General features: G+C 38.9%; 1 protein-coding gene across 2 annotated transcripts in view; it reads left to right on the top strand.

The window, feature by feature from the left end:
- Positions 1-19,691, top strand: part of adamts14.L (ADAM metallopeptidase with thrombospondin type 1 motif 14 L homeolog) — an 82,256-nt gene extending 62,565 nt beyond the window's left edge. For both annotated transcript variants that reach the window (XM_018225401.2, XM_018225402.2), the window contains exons 12-22: positions 2,990-3,165; positions 4,476-4,609; positions 7,504-7,627; positions 10,344-10,427; positions 11,101-11,264; positions 11,729-11,894; positions 12,089-12,221; positions 12,416-12,623; positions 13,434-13,563; positions 14,171-14,284; positions 16,344-19,691. In XM_018225401.2, the coding sequence (XP_018080890.1) occupies positions 2,990-3,165; positions 4,476-4,609; positions 7,504-7,627; positions 10,344-10,427; positions 11,101-11,264; positions 11,729-11,894; positions 12,089-12,221; positions 12,416-12,623; positions 13,434-13,563; positions 14,171-14,284; positions 16,344-16,909 (1,999 nt within the window). In that variant the 3' untranslated portion in view covers positions 16,910-19,691. The remainder of the gene's footprint in view (positions 1-2,989; positions 3,166-4,475; positions 4,610-7,503; positions 7,628-10,343; positions 10,428-11,100; positions 11,265-11,728; positions 11,895-12,088; positions 12,222-12,415; positions 12,624-13,433; positions 13,564-14,170; positions 14,285-16,343) is intronic.
- The last annotated feature ends 743 nt before the right edge of the window (positions 19,692-20,434 follow it).

The raw sequence follows: 20,434 nt of genomic DNA on the forward strand, positions 1-20,434 counted from the left end.
TATATTTTTGTACCCTTCTTTCTTTCCTACGTATTTTTCACTCCTTACCCAGACTAGAAGGTGAAGTTTTCCTTTTACCGTAACACATATCTTTGCCCTTGATGCTGATGGTTAATTTTAATACAAATTCTAAGATGAGGTATAGTTTGCAATATTTGAGGTTGTCTCTAACAAACACTCCAGCAGGTGAACCAAGCAGATATGTAGCCAACATTCCACATCAAGTAATACAAGCAAATAGCAGAACTTGTTCCAGATCCATAGTTCAAGATGATTAACGGTTTGCTAAGTATTGTTAGGCCTTGGTATATTTACTCTTTCTGCTTGAAAGGTGCTGTATTTTTTTTAGACGTACAGTACCATGTGTCCCCAATTCTTCATACCATGGGGTTTTGTGTCGGTTATATTCCAGGCTTTTATTTGTTATGGACTGTTGCTGGGCCAACAAGTTCTGGACAGTTAATTTGCCAACTGTCAGTGCCTTTACCCAAGACGTGTAAGGCAAACATAAGCAAAATGTGCACCACAACATTAATGGACCAGTGCATGGCTTGCTGTATTGGTGGGGTGTGCTGGAGCTGAACTGACCAGATCTATGACTTGTGTCCCTCACACTTTTGAGTAATACTACAGATTCTGACCTCAAAAAAATGTAAACAAATATTCAACCTTCCACTCAGCAGAACCACAGCTGTTCCCCCGCCCCCTACATATTTTAGTATTACATAAATACAGACTTGGCACAGGGCATTCAGCAAAATAATAATTCTTCAGAGGTTTGGATTTATTGAAGACAAATGTTATTATTGCCCACAGCTATCCTTTGCAGCTCTCTGAGTTGCTCAAGTTAGCATTAGACTCATAAATATTCTGCTTTATCAGCATCATACATCTTTTAATATAATATAATATGATATGCAAAGTTTGCCCAGTGCTATAAACCCATTGCAACCAATCAAATGTCAGTTGAACAGTAAAAAGTACCTGATAGATTTCTATGCAATACTAGACCTTCAATACACGACCCCCTTGTTAGACTTTAAGACAAAGAATATTCACTCCTTGCTGATTAATGGTCACAAGTGGTTTAACTCTAAGAGGCTGACTACAATAAGCTTTCTAATTTAATGCTGGAGAACAAAGAAGGCAGGCAGGAGCATGCATGAAGCACATCAGCATATAAGCAAACACACTACAATAATACAGGAATTCTCCTGAATATGACATAAATATTTTCATAAATATTTTCCAGGACCTCTAAGCTAAGGTTCGTCTTGAAAAATAGACTGTGGACCACCCAGGCCCTGGAGTACCTATATAGCAAACATGGCCCTGCTTGTAACAACATCTCACCAGATATTTGCTTCCAATATTCTATCAAAAAGCTGAAGGTCTTTTGGACCAGGACCAGGTTTGCTTTTGTTGTTACACAGCTCCCCATGTATTTGATTCAGTACCATGGAGAAGTCATGATTTCTACAGTTATTCTGGATAAACACAGATGTAATTTCAGGTTTCCCAGTAACATTTTGCATAGTTTTATAGATGATAAACAGATTTTTGTGCTCTAACAGTTATTTATACATGCTTGCTGTCAAAAATTGTGATGTATATGATTCCTAAAGATAGATGCCTAAAGCAGGGTAATGGACATTAGGGGGAATGTAATATGCTGCGTTAGTGAAAACTTTCGCAAAGACGCTTGCCAACATTAGTGATCATGTTTGTGCCATTTTTGACTGATTAAAAACCTCAATGACTTCCTTGCAAAGCTTTTTTTCACAAAACTGCAGAAATGGTGTTAAAGGTTCGCAATGCGCAATTAAGATTCGCAGTGCAATAAAAGCCTAAAAAAATATTACATTGCAAAAGGCGAATTTTTATTCGCGAATTTGTTACATTTCCCCCATTGTGTTTATATAATGTGCAATTAATTATCCACCTGGTTAAGGGAAGAAGAATGCAAAAACAAGGAGAGAAGGAAAAACAAAATAAGAGGGGACAAGAGATGTAAGAAGTAGAATCAAAAGAGGGTTTTAAATTTAGAGATGACAATTAAACATTTTTAATGACAGCATGGTGTTTCTTTTGCATGGTACATGTTTTGCTGTTTAATGTAAGTAAAAGAATCGTGATGACCATACAGTGGCAGATTTGGGCTGTTGATTTGGTCACACTTGAGAGCATTCCGTTCACCAATGTTTGGCTCAAAATGAAACCCCTTCCCAATCAATACCTTCTAGGGTTTGTTCAAACATCAGTTGGGCTGCATGTAAATTACCCACTAGCTGAGGATTGCATTAGGCCTCGAAGAGAGTCATCAGCCAACAGATCTACATAGGCCGCCTACATGATGCATTTATTGTTCAGGGGGGCCGAATGATTGGTTAAGCCCAGTTTTTCTAAATAATGTGGCTGACTAAGATCTGGTACTTTGAGGAGTATGGCTTGCTTGAAAATAATCTTTTATTACAACAACCGCCTCCCTATTTAAATCCCAGCTTGACCTTTATTTACCACAACCTGAAGTTACATGATTATAAATGACTTCCAGAGTACTGCTTTATTGACATATAGCAGCAAACTGCATTGCATATTGGAATCTCACACAAGGAAGACTATATAGCCCAATTGAACTAATATCTTTATACTCTTGAACATTTATAAATAGCCAACATTTACATGCACTTAACCCATATTTCCCCATTTCCTCACATTATTATTCATCTTTCATTAAACTTACTGAGCTTACAATGGATAAGGTAAGCCTTTTATTTATTCAACTTATTTTATCCTTGGTTCAATACAGCAACATGTATAAAATGAAAGAGTTGCTTAATGCAGGTATAGCAGATTTAAGACAAAAACAAGTCTCCACTCTAAACTAAGAAAGTCCTATTAAACTTAATGCATATTTGTGTGTGTGTGATACATATCTAGAGATTTAGTTTGGTTATGACTGTTTCTGAATTTTTGATGGATTATATAGGCCATCATATGGAGGACGGGATTGCCCTGGTTCAGCCTACGAATATCAAATGTGCAATAACGAAGAATGTCGGGGCCCATTTGAAGACTTTCGCGCCCAGCAGTGCTCTCAACGTAATTCATATTACACTCATCAGAATACCAAGCACATGTGGCTGCCTTACGAGCATCATGACGGTAACTTTTTTGAGATTCCAACTAAGAAAATGTATTTGTAAAAGTTATTTAATTTAAATATGAATGAGAGTGAATTGAAAAAGAGTTAAATGCTGAGAGATTCACAAGTATAGACAGTTACAGGCATATGATGCATGGGATGTATAATACTATCACTGCCACTTCAGGACAGTTTTAGGCCAATTCATCCTCCAAATTGTGGCAGACAGTAGACCAGCACCCATACAATAAAAACTACCACTGTTTGGCACATACAATAAAAACTACCACTGTTTGGCACAAAGGGAAATGGAATTCAAGAGTACCCCTTAATATTTGTTTTTATGACCTTTAATTCTTACTTCCTCCAAGTGACTGCTACTCTTCTGTTACCTTGTTCTTTAACTATACACAGGGCCACCTATTTCCAATTTATATACTAATTGTTATCCCTTGCTCCTCTCTTACTTTCCGTTGCTCCACTTTCCAGTTACATTCCCCACCTTTAGTCATGACTTCTAATCTATCTATGTTGTTACTTCCCACATCCATATAGACAAAAGGGGGCACACAATAAATCACAAAGAAATCCGTGTAAAATGAGGGGAAACTTAAAATCAGCGGATGTAAAATTGAGGTTTCCCTGTAAAAGATATAATAAAAGTTAACAGAAAAAATATGAGTAATGCAACTTTTAAGCAGGCCTTAAAATGTGCAAGTAAAACTTGAAGTGGAAAAACTGGATATTACATGTGATTTAGTGTTCTTATTTGTCAGAATGTATTTTCATTTACAACTTTTTTTTACATTTTCCCAAGGGATACTGTCTTTTTCCTCTTTTTTACTGCTTCGTTTGTTCTCTGTTCTTTCTCCATTTTCACCCATTTTACCATTCCTACACTGCATCCAGCTTTTTTTTATCTTTTCCCCTTCTGTTAATTGTCACTTTCACTTTTCTTTTTCATTAAACATATTTTTGTGCACATTTTATAATATTTTGTGAGTTCTAGTGGGCAGGGTATGAGCTTGTGGGGTGCTTGAGTGGAAGTAATACTTGGCCCTGCTCTCTGTGTTTTAGCAATGAAATCAAATTAAAAACACTGGGCCATTTTCAATTGATTTGTTTAAGTTTAACATATAGATAATGACACCAGCATTTGCTTGATTATATATAAATATTACTCAGTTTGCAAGTCAGCAAAATTTGTGACAAGTGTGTTTGACACATCAGCACTGGATATACAGCTAAACATATACAGTTTATCATCCTTTGTTTGACACTTTCTTAATTTCTAATTATTCTATGTGTATAATCTTGTTTTTCATGTCAGATGCCCAAAAGTGTGAACTTATATGCCAGTCTAAGGAAACAGGAGATGTGGTATTTATGAATCAAGTGGTTCATGATGGCACAAGATGCAGCTACAAGGACCCTTACAGTGTCTGTGCCAGAGGAGATTGCGTGGTAAGAGTTTGCATGAAACAAATGAAAAACCAACAACAAAAAGTGTATTTTATCTGCAAAGTTCTTTTTACTTATTTTGGAATACTGTCATAGAGAAATTTGTTTAAAACTGATACAAGCTCTAAGCCTTGGAAATAAGCATTACTGTATGTGTTAGCTGTAGGCAAACTGCAAAACAACTCTGCTCTAAAATGGTCCTATTTATAATGTCTAATGCAGTCATGGAATAATTGGGCTTAACCGTGGCAAAAAGGGTGTGTGGTCTAAAACATTTACAAGTTCTAATAATTAATATTGGCATAGGCACTGTCCATACAGTCAACGTCTACAGTAAATATGAGGGCTTTGTCTCTGTGTAGAAAAAAAATTAAACAACCAGGAGTTAATATATATATAAGTCAATGTCTGCTCAGTTTACCTGTTACAGTGATCAATTTATGTGAAAAACTATTGGGTCAGTGCAACACAGAATATAACTGTTTTTGACTGGGAAGTTTGACAACAATCAGCTAACATTTTGGGGTTTAGGTTCCCCATAATATTGTGATAGAAACTGCCACCACCATGCAATAATCAAAAAATAGTGCATGCATGGTGTGAGATACAGAGGCACTCTAATGCTTAGGAAGAAACATCTTAGGTTCTACTTAACCACCAAGTAGTTATATCAGAGAGTGTCTCCAAACAGTATGATGGATAATTTGATTGCTTATTTGAAGAAAACATATTTAGAGCAAGGCAAACAGCAACAATCCTTTGTTAAATCAAATGTCGGGTGTGGGAGAGAGAGCACTAGAGATCACTTTTGCTTCAAATTTTACAACCCCTTTGAGGCCTCTGCATATTTATTGACAAACATATGGTATTCATTTTCAGCAAAGTAAAGGTTTTTTTTAAGACCACAGGGCCTTCTTTCTCCTTGGCTACAGAACAGTTGAATTATTTGTGTTTTGCAGTCTAATCTATATGTTTACATACCTGGCAGACAGTGTCTCAGTTCATTAGCAGCTTTATGCAGTGTTTGTATAAAGAAACACACCTTCTCCCTGTGCATTTAAAATTCATAATTGCATTTACTGATGACATCTAGAGCTTGCTTGTGTAGCCCTATTCTGCTTCTGAAGGAAATCCTGTAGTCATTGCCTTCTTTATGGTGCTACAGAGATCCTTTGTCTCTGCTATATGGGAGAGCAGGTAAACTATAAACTAGCGTGTCTCCACCCAGGGTCAGGACAGACTGGGCTGGCATACCCTGCCCTGGGAACTTTTCTGATGTAATCAAATGGAGATAGGGTTAATAGGTTTATTTGCAGGACACTGTAACTTTAAATAATATGCATATATAAAGTAAGCCAGCCAGGAGCAACTTCACTTAATAAAGCAGATAGTTTGGTCTCTGACACACTTATGCGGCAGTTTGTTCTGACTAGGATTTCCTACCTGCCACCTGTCTGGTTTTGACCCGAACAGCCCGGTTTTTCGGGAGGGCTGTCTCCACCTCTGTGAGCTGACAGGAAGGAAGGCCTAAGAGGAAGTGCTGGCGGAGATGCCCCAGAGTGAAAGGTGCTGTAGGTTCTCAGATATTATTGTGTGTGTGTAATTTCAGTAGGGAACCCCAGTGGCAGAAAATCGTAGTCTGTTTGGGTGCGGAAGGCAGTAACATAACTAGCTGGGTAGTACGCAATTTTTTTGCCGGCTGCAACGGTGTACAAGCTGCCGGGGGGCCCTGAGGGGGTGCGGGCCCTGGTCCAATCACACCCCCTGCTCCAATCACACCCCCTGCTCCCCCGGTAGTTCCGCCACTGCCGGAAGCAAATTAAGTCCTTAACAGGACTCTGAAGAACAAAGCGTGCTCTTTTCAGTTGCCACCTTTCCCCACCAGGGGAATTTCCCTAATTTGGAAAACCGGGCAGGATTTTCTAACATTGGCGCAGCGATCAGCCAATCGCCGATCATCACGTCATAGCTCCACCTGCTGGCGCGCCCTCTGAGCATCACAATGTCACAACCCACAACGTTATGACCTTGCCATGTTATGTTATTGTCCTGCACCTCCACCTGGTTACCGACGGGAAAAAGGTGGCAACGCTTACACCCTTTGGCTTTCCATGCACTGAAAAGAGCACACTTTGTTCTTCAGAGTCCTGTTAAGGACTTCCATTTCTTCCGCACCCAAACAGACCACGCTTTTCTGCCACTGGGGTTCCCTACTGACATTACACACACACAATAATATCTAGGACCTTACAGCACCTTTCACTCTGGGGCTTCTCCTCCAGCACTTCCTCTTAGGCCTTCCTTCCTGTCAGTTCCCAGAGATGGAACTCTGCCTGCTCTCTGCACAAAATCAACACAGAGGATGTGGCAGGATTTTCACAGCCTCCCTTTACTCACACATACTGTGACTGTCAGGACTTAAAATTTATTGCAGCCCACTTGAATGTAACTGTATGATATGCTGGAGAACAGTTACCCTTCCATGTTGTAGTGAAAAGCACTGTTTTTACATTAAAAGTAGGATTATCTAGGCCTGGGCTGGATATCTAGGTTCTGGTAAATGCCAGGGCAGCTGCTGTAAGATGCTGTAAGATGCCATAGACAGCCACTATTTATTGGGCCTCTGTATATGTAAAAGGTCAGGGCCTATTTTGAATTACAGTCTGGATCTGGCAGTATCTCTAAACAAATGGCTATGCAGAAGTAAACAGTTTAATCCACTCTAGAAGATGCATAAGTACGTAAGACTTTTTGTGAACATGGTAAGAAGTAGTGCATTATATGTGTCTGCTTGCCCAGTCAATATAAATGATGAAAACCTTGCTAATAAAAGATTCCTGTACAATGTCTTGGATAACTAGCTTCTGACCTTGTAATCTTTTCCCCCCAAACTGTAGCACATTGGATGTGACAAGGAAATAGGCTCCCTTAAAGAAGACGATAAGTGTGGAGTTTGCAGTGGAGATAACTCCCATTGTCGGACAGTTAAAGGAACACTAGTAAAATCTCCAAAACAGACTGGTAAGAGAATCACATTATTATTGTCTTTTAATTTTATATTATGGCATTTTTTTCATTGAATATTAACATTAGGGAACCTATATTTTCTTGCACACAGCAATTGGCTGAATCTTCTGTCATCCTAGGGATTATTTTCCATTAATGTGGCTTTGTGGCTATGGGCTCAAAGCCAGGATTGCATAGAAAGAGACAGCGAGAGTTGTTCGGCAAGCACTTGATGCCTATGATTCTGTTAGGAGATCTTTATTGATATTGTGGGCTTCCCATTGTCAGCCTGCTCACTTCCCACAATAAGGCCACATTGACACCACCTACTCGCGCCATCAGGAGCGAGTACAACAATCCTAGTGCCATTAGGAGGTGTGTTACAGTTGGGTGACTTCCCTGTCTTTCATCGTCACTGTAAAAGAATGCCTCCAATCAATAATTTTAATTTGCAATACCATATAGGCTGTGTAGCTGCTGGTCAGATGCCAACTACAGGTCCTTTTCACCCATATAGGAACTAATCAGCCTAGGCCCTCTCCTCATTTGCAATTTCTGGGAAGGAAACTGAGTTTTACTCCTACAATATCCACTTTAATGGAATACTCTACAGGTTGAAGCTCACCCACTGTTTTTTTACAGTACAGTAAATATGGCCGTTGATCCCGAGTATCCAGTTTCTATAGTCAATTATGTGCAAGAGCATAGTCCACATTTCCTAATTAAGCCCTATTTTCTAATCCATATTACTACTACTACACTATTATTGCCTAATGTTTGCTCTGAAGTGCTAGCTGTTAGTCTGTGATGCAACAGAGGCAGGGTCGGACTGGCCCACCGGGATACCAGGAAAACTCCCGGTGGGCCCAAGTGTCAGTGGGCCCTCATGCTGCTAAACTTTGGTCTATTTCATATTCATTCCCTATTTCTATAAGAACAAAGAGGCTTAATAGATGGCATAATTGATTATAGAATAAAGAAAACAGACTAGGAGATTAGAGGTTGATTGAGGAGATGAAGAATATTAGTACTGAGAGTGGACCCCTGGTCTAAGGTTTTATGGTGGGCCCCTGGTCTAAGGTTTTTGGGTGGGCCCCTGGTGTCCCAGTCCGACACTGTTCATAAGCCATTCTCGGTATGTAACTTGGGCAGCTTCAGATGTTTAACACATGTTGTGCATTCTAGGTTAAATGTTAAGTCTCAAGTAATAGCAGAGTAGGCTCAGGACACTGCTACTGCCACACTGATTTCTTATGTCTTCAACAATTTCTTAATAGAAAGTGTAAGTTGATATACACACCAATTGCCTCTGATTAGTTGCATAATATTCTCTTAAGCTTTTCAGTGTCATGACAGCTGTTAGTGCTAGAGTAGTGTGTGTAGCAGGGAAATTAACCCTTGTCATTCTAACATTCACAGAAGGCTTTCAGCAACTCCTGGCTAATGCTTAAATAACCACTAGAAGCATGCTGTAGGGTCAGACAACAAGGTATGATAAAGAGCAGAATAACTGAGACTGTTATTAATGATAAATATCTCTACTTATTCTTAGGGCAAACAAAATCTTTCACAATTCTTTGACACAAACCAGTCTGCCCCTGTCTGGACCAGTACTATTAAGAAGGGAAAATGTTCTATATATTTTTACGTGATATCAGTCCTAGATAGTATAAAAAAGATTTTATGTTAATTTTCCATATAGCAGCTGCGAGAAAACGGAATTTCTGAAACACTTTGTTTTTACAGGTGCAGTGTAACATAATATATTGAAATCTATACTGAGCTCTTGGGGATGGCTCTTTAAAGTGATATTGACATGTACATATTTTTATTGTTACACCGATCACAGTGCCATGCACCAAAGCCCCTAATGAGTTAGTCCTCCCTTTATTATGCACAATTTATGGGAGTCACACTACTCCATTAGGCTGTATTATACAAAAGATAACAGCAATCTAGCTCCAGTTGTCCAGTTTTTTTTATTGCCTATAGCATGTGCAAGACCTCATTAGACCTCTGTGCATGATGTCATTGTTTTATAGTATTTCTGGCCACCAAACGTGAAATTGCAGATAATTGCTCACAGCATGGAAAATTTCAGACACTGATCTAACCTATCAGAGCATTGTGGCATTCCTAAATCCAGTATGATAGATAGAATATAGCCCCAGCAACTGGACATGAAAAGTGGCAGCAGCTGGACACCAAAAGTTATTACTGGACTGAGGGGATTAAAAATGTGCCTCACACATTGCACCTCACTGCAAACTCTGGGATCTGCTGCGTTACTGCTTATGTCTTGTTATTTTGTGTTATTGTGTCAAATAACTTTAACTGAAGAAATTTGTTGGAACACAACATATAGTCATTTCCTTTAACAGGAACGGATTCACTTTGCATTTTTGAACAGAACTGGAAGCTTTGGTGGAGTTTTGCACAACTAAAGGACTACTGTATTCTCTGTACAAATATATGTGATGTGGATTGTGATATCTATACATAGATAAAAAATGCTGCCTTATCTATGTGCAGGTGCCCTATACCGGTATATTAAAGTGAAGCCCTTGAACAGTCACAGAGATACCTTGTTGCGTCAGCAATGCTGTCAGCCCTACCACTGAGTATGGGAGCGGCTGGTTTCCCCCTGAATTACTAGACAGTGTCTGCTTATTCTCACTCTGCACTGAAGAAACAAGACGTGGTCTTAATGACATTTTTGTTCTCATTACAGCTGGGATTCTAAAAATGTTTGAGATTCCAGCAGGTGCCAGACAAATCCAAATAGAGGAAACAGAGCCTTCCACTAACTATATTGGTAAGAGCAAAGAAAAAAAAATATATAAATGGATTAGAAATAATTATGGAGGATATATAATGTATATACCTATACAAGGTATAATGCATTTATGGGGCATGAATTTGAATACAATTATTTGAATTAAAACACTGATAGTATGACCATATATTATTACTGTAATTTAACAGAACAATATAAGCAATGGCTACAACACAAGGCCATGTTCTTTCAAAATAGCGTAATGTCTTAAAGGTACACTAAACCATTTTCCTACTCTATATATTAAGAAAAAAGCATATAATATACAGTGCATGTTGCAGGCATCACACCTTATTTTATAAAGATGGAATCTTACTCTAGCCTTGTTTCATAGATCCATTGTTCTGTATATCTTCCATTTGCATCCCTCACAAGTCCCATTATGTTGATCCCTCTCATAAGAGATGTTGGTTGTGGGGCCTGACAAATGGGAGCACAATGTTGTAGATGAAGGGATGATGTGAACAGGAGCAACACTGCATTTAGTGTATGTGTTCTGTACAGACAAAATGTATACAGCAGAAAGAACATGCATTACATTCTCCTGTAGCTGTACTAGCAAATAATAATGTTAATGCACAAATAAAAGGCCAGATTGGTGAAATGAATCTTTTATGGTTTATCTCAACATATTTCTGTTCTATTCTTGTAGCTATTAAAAACCAGGCTAGCGGGAATCCAATTCTCAATATGAAGGGTATGGAAAGCAAATCAAAGACCTTTATAGAACTCGGCCTAGATTGGGAGTACACCATTGAAGATGGCAAAGAAACTGTGAAAACAATTGGTCCTTTGCATGAACCTATTGTTGTTTTGGTAAGATCTCGAGATGCCTTCAGCAGGCAGACTTTTCTGTTTGATATAATTGGTGTTGCAAAATGTACTCACTTTTCTGCCCCTTGCATAAACTTAATATTTCTGAATTTACAAAAAAAGTTAATTTTTTTCATGTATGCACTTGTACATTGTTCATCTGTTCATGCTGTTTTGCAACCTGTTGTATACAGTGAAAGCTGCCCAGTGCATGGTCAACTTAACACATATGTTAATGCTTTAACCCATTCTAATTTCCCAGTGTTAACTGGCACATGAATTAACTTTTTATTATATTTCATTTGCTAACTGTGTTAGAGTACTTGGTATATTAGTACCAGAGACCTGAGACTCACTTCTACCCTTGATTTTATGAAGACTAGCACCCATTTATATATAAAGGTACAAAAAATTCTTTATTGCTGCTCTGGTATGACATGTTATCATTTCACATTATTGTGCTGCAGGTTGTACCACAGGAGGAAGAAGAAAAAACTACCCTGACCTATAAATACATTATTCATGAAGACCTTCTACCAATGATTGGTAACAATAATGTACTGCTTGAGGAGATGGATTCTTATGAGTGGGCTTTGAAAAGTTGGTCTCAGTGCTCCAAGGCATGTGGAGGAGGTAAGAGTTTCTTATAATTACTTCTTAAATGTATTGTCTTTTTAAATGGATGTGTTCCAGTGGTATACCGTAAGTGATAGTAACAACAGAAAAATGCTGAAGCTAGCCATTGAGCTTGTGCTTTACATTTTTTTAGAAGCTGCTTCTTTTTCTTTTAGCTAAAGGCTAGTAATCTCCTAATTATATATTTTTAGGCATTCAGTACACAAAATATGGCTGTCGGCGTAAAGGAGACAACAGAATGGTTCACCGTAACCTCTGTGACAACACCAAAAAGCCAAAACCAATACGTAGACGATGTAATCAACAAGAATGCTCTCAGCCCGGGTAGGAGGCCACAAATAGTACTGTAATTTATGGAACATTAATATGTAGTTCAACATCAACATCATAAGTTTATAATAAATGTTAGGATTTTATGTATCACATCATATACACCACTGCCACTTTATGCTTTAAAACTAGAAAACAAAGCAATTTTATTGTTAAATCTGGATTTCCCCTTCTTTGTTTTTTTGTAGGTGGGTGACTGAGGAGTGGGGAGCTTGCAGCAAATCTTGTGGCAAACTAGGCGTGCAGGCCAGACTGGTGCAGTGCATTCAGCACTTGCACAATGGCACAAACAGGACCATCCACACTAAGTACTGCACTGCTGAGCGCCCAGAAACAAGAAGGCCCTGTAATCGGACACCATGTCCAGCACAATGGAGGACGGGAGCCTGGTCACAGGTTGGTGAAAAATGACCTTCCTTTAAATGAATTCAACAAATCAGTTCAGACACATTAACTTAATGTACAGTTAGACCAGAGGCAATCCTGGCCCCTCCGCCTCCTGAGGCAGCAGCAGTTGCTACCACCCCCCTCCCCGTGTGCTTACCTTTTTGCGCCTGAGGGGGTTCACGAAAACCAGAAATTTGGCTCTTAAAGTACCAGGAACGGCATTTTTGCCGCTCCTGGTTTCTAGTGGGGCGTTGCCGCCTGAGACGAAAGCCTCAACTCGCCTCATTGGCGAAGCACCCCTGAGTAAGACTGATAGTGATGAACCAAGAAATAACTTGCTTACAATGACGTTCCCCTTGGTATCTCTAGTCCACGCTGCCCTGTCAAAGTCTAGCTTACATAGGCCTGCCTCTGACCCAGGTTCAAATCATGTGACAACAGATACCCAATTTACAGTTATTTATATCTCCAACCCTAAGCATATTTCTATTTTGTTTTTTATAGTTAAGCCACATTTCTCTTATTCTTCATGGTTGCCAATTCACCTTTTCTACAGTTCACAGTTCTTTTTCACAGTTAAAATATATTTACCTCCAATATCATTAGTTTCCATTAACATTTTTTTCTACCAAGCTACCAACCCTGTTTTCAAATTGCTTTTATTATTGTAAATAAGACAGGATGCACCTAGTGGAAAAATATAACAAACCTGATAGAGAATCAACTATGTGTTAGGAGTTTGTCTGTGAATGTTTTTGTCCATTCAAAACAATGGAAAAAATAATCTCTCTTTCTCTGTTATCTGGTTGGCCTTCACAGTGTTCCTCAAGTTGTGGTGAGGGGATTCAACAGCGTCAGGTTGTTTGCAAAGCTAGTGATAATGCCCTTGGTCAGTGTGATGGAGAGAAGCCAGAAACCATCCAGGTTTGCAAGATAGCAGCCTGCACTGGTAAGATACACAATGATATACTTCCAGGTTTACACAAACACACAGTCACTCTCCAAACTAAAAATAATCTTTAGATTTTATCTTGTGAAATGTAATTGAAATTATGATTTTTGAGAATATTCAGCAAAGAAACTCTGGTAATGCTAAACATGACTTGAAGGAGCAGGGTTTTAGGAATTCTAGAAAACTAACTTTATTGTTGTGGCACCAAATAATAGATACATTTGTCCTCTCTCTCCTCCTACTGTATATCTTCCTATTTTTTTTCCTTTTTACCATGGCTATTGACCATGCCTATTTGCTTCCCTATATTTTCTGTGGTTGATGGACTGCAGCTCCCATCACTTGCCTTTTGCCTTTCTTTTCTCAACTCTAATTTTTGCAATTCTTTGGTGCTACAATTTCTACCACCTGCCGATGTCCCACAATTGTATTTTCTTCTTTAGCTTGTAAGGTACCAAATAGAAAGACATTAACAACATCTATCTAACCTGCTACTTGAGATAACGAATTGCACCATATACCTAAAAAAACCTTACTTTTAATTTCATACATACTTATGGTGTCAACTGCACTTTAAAAAATTAAATTTCTTGTTCATTTTCAGGAAAATCTCCAGGACTAACACCCAATGCAGAAAGTATGGAGTCCATAACATCAAAAATGCCCTTGGTATTAGGACAAAGTGTACCAAGAAATCCTGTCAGCAAGATCTCAACAAGTAAGTAGCCTGAAACACCCTGAACAAGAAAGATTTCTTTTGACTGAAGGTGCAATTGTGCAGTGGCATGGAAAATAAAGAGTTTGTATGAATGTTGCGATACTGTGCTGTCATGGGCATGCAATGGCATGAAGCATATTCTTGTTGAGATGGCCTGACAAACCTAAAGATGTATCAGTCACTCTTGTGCCTCATCTCCAGTGATTAAAGTACGGTATGCCAAATTCAATGCTCTAATATAGGCTATAAAGGGTCCAATTAGAGCATGTACACTTAGCACTTACTCCACTGCCAATTTGCTGCACTCTGCACCTTGTGACAGATAAAACAGTGTCAACAGGTTCAAGGGATAACTTCACTTAATGTCTGACCTGAGTGGATGTTAAGTCTTGTATCCCCTGGTGCTCCATGTCCTGAATGTCATCCAAGGTAAAAGCATGCCAGAGGACACCAACATTCCACCAGTGACATTCCTCCAGTATACAGCACTGCCAGATGCATTCCCTTCTGGCAACATAAAGAGATGTGCCTAAGGTGCATTGTGGGCAAAAAACATAGTGCAATGCCACTTTTTTTGCTCACAGTGCACATTGCCAACCGCCAGTTCTGTCATGTATGTCCTAAACACAAAGTAGTTTAGATCACTATGTAGTCTTTAAAGAATGTCTGCAACGGTGCCCATACACAGACAGACAATGGCTGCAGTCTTGGACTATTTGGCAGCCTACTGGCTTATGCATGGGGCTAAAACTATACCCTCCCAGATCAATATCTGACCGGAGCTAATGGAAATCCCATGTGTTGAGGTCCATGACTCAAATTATTGAATCAGCCAATTTTTTTTCCAGCAACTAGGTAACCAAAGCGGAGTGAATATAAGTTGTTTTTTTTCCAGAAAATAAACATCCTTCTTACTATGATTGCCATCAGGCTGGTATTTCATGGGCATAGCAGGTAAAATACTGCATACAGCCAGGGCCAATATTAATTAAGGTTAAACATTTACTGGGAGTGTTATTCAGAGTAATTCAAGATGAACCACCTTGGCTCACCAAATTATGCCCTCCATTCAACTCAGCTCCCCTGGCCCACTCTGGCATGCCTTAATCCACCAAACTCAATCATCACAACCTTCCTCCTACAATCACACTGCATAGGTTTAAAGAGAAGATGAAATCCCCTCTAACATTCTTCTCTGGGGTGAAGTGAAGTTCACCTTCCCACCACCACTGTTATAATATGTAGATAACATGGTAAAGAATTCTAATTCTGTGTATTTCTAGCTTTCTTCCTACATTGTTTTTTTCTCCTTCACTCAGACTCCCATAGTTACATAAGACTGGAGCACTCTGCCTGTGACTCAATAAAACACCTTTAGGATGGCAGGTGCTAAACTGAAAATTTGCTTTTGTGACCATAAAAAACGTTGTTTGGAAAACCATAGTGTCTCATATTGTGGACCCAAAGAAAATAGCTGACTGGAGTTTTCACAATGCATTCATCTCTATTGACGAGTATAGCAGAGTTTCTTGGAGCAAGAGCTCCCTCTACAGACCTATTTACAGTACCTTAGTAATCAAAGCAATGAGAAAGCAAGCTTCTGTTTTAGGTTCAAGCCCTTCCCCTTCCTGGTAGTGGGAGAGAGTAGCCCGCTGCCCCAGTAGCAGGAAAAACAAAAACATCATAGAGCAGTAACTGGAAATACCAATGGTTAGGTTGCTAATCAAGGCCATGGAACCCCACTGCAAATGGCTTCAAAGTAGAGTGCAAGCCTTATCCATTCTTAGTGATGGAAAACTGAGCAGCTTATGAACAGGACATGCACACAATCAGATCTCTGTACATGAATCTATTTTATTACCTTGGCAGAGGTTGCTAATGGATTATGGAGCTAATACATTTGGTAAAGTGTGTAGGTATGCTACACCAGTAAAAATGGACAATCAGCTTTGATTACAAATAAAGTACTGTATGTTTCAAGGGTTTCAAGGAGTAAGCATGTGATAATGATTTACAAAATTAAATCTTTTTTATTTTATTTTTAAATTTCTTCCCTTAGAGGATTCATGCCAAGGAGACAAATCAATATTTTGCCAGATGGAGGTCCTAGCACGCTACTGCTCCATACCAGGCTACAATAAGCTATGTTGTGAATCATGTGGCAAAAAGATTACCCCTACCAGTTTGATACCAAGTTCAGAGCATGCAGCGCTGGAACTCAGGGCCCCGGAAGGAGCAATCCTGCCAACACCCATTCATCCTATAACCTTGGTACCAACAGTCATTGCCAAGTTGAATAAAGTTTCAGCTGGTGACAACCCTGTGGATGCCTCACTTGAATCCAAACATACAATAAAGGAAGTCTCAGCAAATGACACTGTAATTTCTATGAGGGATTCATCTGCATTTGTATCAATAAGGAATACTTCTGCTACAGATTTAGGAAAGACTCGGTTGTCTGAAACTCTTTTGGATAACCCAAACTCGCAGCCTAATAAATCTTTGGCCAGCAAACAAAGTAGAGACAGTTCTGTAGCAACATCAGATTTAATAAGGCGAATTAGGGAACGTACTGAAAATCTGAAGACCAGATCTAGTGTTCAAAGCGCGTCTGTGGCTACATGAGTCCATACACTGACATTGGGTTTCTTTAAGGAGCTGTGCAGCATCATTCAAAATGAAGAGTTACAAGAAGAAAAAGGCTTTCGCAATTTAGCCGTAGCACTTTTTCAGTCATGAAATAATACAATGACATGTTTCTAGATAAAGCAATTTTGAAACTTCTGGGCATTAAGACAGTAGAGCCCATTAATTGTTACCTCACAGTGCAATGTCATTGCACTTTAAGTTGTGATAAGGGTGCTACCAACTGGATTTGTACCAAAAAGGAAAATACTTTTGTACATCTCACCTCAGTTCTCAAACCAGCTGGTGCCTTATTTAATCTGACAAAGACTTTGAAAAACTTGAAACATGGTGCTTTCTCATGTCCCCATCAGTCATAAAGCAGCATCAGTACTACACTTTAATGGTGCTGTATTCCCTATCCAATAGTTTCTGTGTATTCATTTGCAGTAACCCTTTCTCAGTTAACGAACAGGAGAATTTCTGTTTCAAAGATTTAAGCATTGGGTTCAATTCAGCGAATGACCTTTCCTGCAACCTCTATATGAAGTCCTTTCACCTCTGGCCTTAACAACTTTAATGTCTACTGCTGCTAGTAGAATAATGTTCATTTGACAAACAGGAGGGGGTCATTCTGTATCCTTCTATATGATCTGTGTTATTCATAAGAAATAGTTCTGAAGATGTAAGGCATGCAAAATAGAGTTATTTGCCCCAAACAAAAAATGAAGATATTTGAGTAACTCCCATAATGATTTGTATTGTACAGGAAATAGTCTACATACAGTACACGAGGATCACAGTGCAAAAGGTAAGATGCAATCAATACTTCTCAAAGAGGCCACTATACTAAATTTTCCTGCTGAATTGTGCTCAGCAGAGAGGAATACTTGTAAATGCTGGTATAGTTTCATGATATCTCTGTGGCGCCTATGAATAGTCCTTGCTGCTGCTATTCAAATACATTTAATCAACAATTTTTTACTTCCAAGTTTTCTTTTGGCCCTGACACTACAGCTCCTGGGCTGCTAGGCCACACTCCAATATTTTGACCACAAATCACGGAACAATGGAGTTTTAGGAAAAGCTGAAAGTGCATGCAGGGTCAGTTACACATTTTTAAAAAGAAAAGGTGAAACATATCAAGCATAGTTATAATTGTGCATTTACAGGGGAAAGTAAAAAAAATGTGATCTTTTAAGTACTGTACTTACATATCTGGATATAGAGTGCCTTGCGTTCTCTTACATTCATGCAAATTCTGCTGCCCAAAATGATTTGTAAGTTGGAGTTGGTATCGGTGATCCACAAAACATACTCTACACTTTCAGTGCTTGTGAATACATATCGAAATGTGCATTTGAAACTAGATTTTTGGCAGAAGAATGTAAACAATGTACTGTATAATGGTGCAAAGTCTTCTCTCTTTGTCTATCTATAAGGTTAGTGGTACACATGCATTTCAAAGCCAGATGACTGAGTGATTTATTTTAGAGAGTGGTGCCAATCATCGACTGTATTTTATGTTGTAGATATACTAACACAATGTTTTGGGGGTTGTTTTGCACTTTTTATAATAGATTTTTATTCCCACATTATCCCAAATACCTTAATTATTAACAAAAGCAAGCAGTCATGCAGCAGTTTTTTTCAGAATACCTTATATGACATGCTATTCAAAAGACATATCACTTTTAAGGATTCTACATAGGTTAAATTAGTCTGTTGGATGTGCAATATGACCATTTGCCTTCCCATCTGTAGAGTGTAGGTAAAATAAACCTGCAACACAGAAGTTGTGTGTAACTGTCAGAAGGATGCTAAAGAAGCCAGCTGGTACAGCAGCCCTATGATACTAAAATGTAAAACAAAGTATGCCCTCTGTACTTTATTCAGCCCTCATCAGACTCCTAAACCTAACCGCAAAGCCCTGAATTGACTTAAAGTGTGCCATCTAATGTGTATTAAATTGGGAGGCCAACCGGGCCTAGGGTGACAAGATATTGGGTGACTAAAGATTGAAACAGTCCCTAGTGCTATGGTAGGAGGGGGTCGTTGTAAACAGGATTGGAAAGGGGTAGTTACAGAGCTTATCTTGTATGTGTGTGGTGGGGAAGAGTAGTTTGCTAGGGACACAAGCATTGGAAATTCAGCCCAGCTGCATTACTTGCGTGTCAGTAATACCTTATAGGAAGATTGTGTTTGTTGCTTGAATTAGTTGTCTTTCAACAGTTATATTCAATAAAGTATATTTATAATATGGTTGTTTCCATTTATGAATGTTTAGGAAGCCAATTGTTTTGAATGCTGTGCACATTGAAAGGGGTGTCCACCCAAACACATTTTTTGCATAATAGTAGAAAATGTAAATCTAAGCAACTTTCTGTTATGCATTATGAAACAGTTTATTTGTAACTGAAAACAGTTTATATGTCCTTTGCCAATCTCTTCTAAGTTATCCAGATAACCAGAACCAATGTAGCTGAAATCAAGACTCCAGTCCCCACAATCCCCACAATCCTTTACGCACTTCTGTTATTCTGTTTCTCAGTTCTGTTAATTACAGAACATGTAAGGCATTGTGGGAGTCAGACTGTTGGCTGGACTACTGTTTTAATTGTATAAGTAGAGAAAGCAGAGAAGAGAATTGTGAGAGCAAAGCAAACTTTTCTAACAATGACAGGTAACCAGATAGCAGCTCCCTAACACAAGATAACAGCTGCCTGGTAGATCTAAGAATAACACTCAATAGTAAAAACCCATGTCCCACTGAGACACATTCAGTTACATTGAGAAGGAAAAACAGCAGCCTGCCAGAAAGCATTTCTCTCCTAAAGTGCAGGCACAAGTCACATGACTGGGGGCAGCTGGGAAATTGACAAAATGTCTAGCCCCATGTCAGATTTCAAAATTGAATATAAAAAAATCTGTTTGCTCTTTTGAGGAATGGATTTCAGTGCAGAATTCTGCCGGAGTAGCACTATTAACTGATGCGTTTGGAAAAAAACATGTTTTCCCATGACAGTATCCCTTTAAAGTGAATGTAAATCCAGTCGTTGACTGATGACTCACTCTGATTTTGTTGGACCACAAGACCAAGCTTATTTCGACATAGACATGTTTGGAGGTTTAGACCAAAACCATTAGTGATGGTTCAAGATACACGGCTCAATAAAACCTTTTCCTTCTTTTTAAGGCCAGCAGTCCAAGAAATGCTTTAAAGTGTGCTTTACTAAAACACCTTCTTGCTCTGTGTATGTCTGGCACTTTGTTCCTACAATTTTGGAGCAGCTGATTTAAGTCTGGTGGGTTAGGAGGCTCACTGGAGAGATTAGGTTTGGGCCACCTACTTTAGAGAGCTATTGGTACAACTGCAGGGTCTGTGCCTTTTGCCTAATACTGTTGGCAATTACTATTTGTGTAAACTATAATGTTGTCTCAATAACTAAGTGATTTTGCTTGCTAGTTTAGCATGCACAATCACAGGCAATTTTCAATACTCCAGAAGAACAACTTCAAGGATTC

The sequence above is a fragment of the Xenopus laevis genome, chromosome 7L, assembly GCF_017654675.1.
Source record: "Xenopus laevis strain J_2021 chromosome 7L, Xenopus_laevis_v10.1, whole genome shotgun sequence".
NCBI lineage: Eukaryota > Metazoa > Chordata > Amphibia > Anura > Pipidae > Xenopus > Xenopus laevis.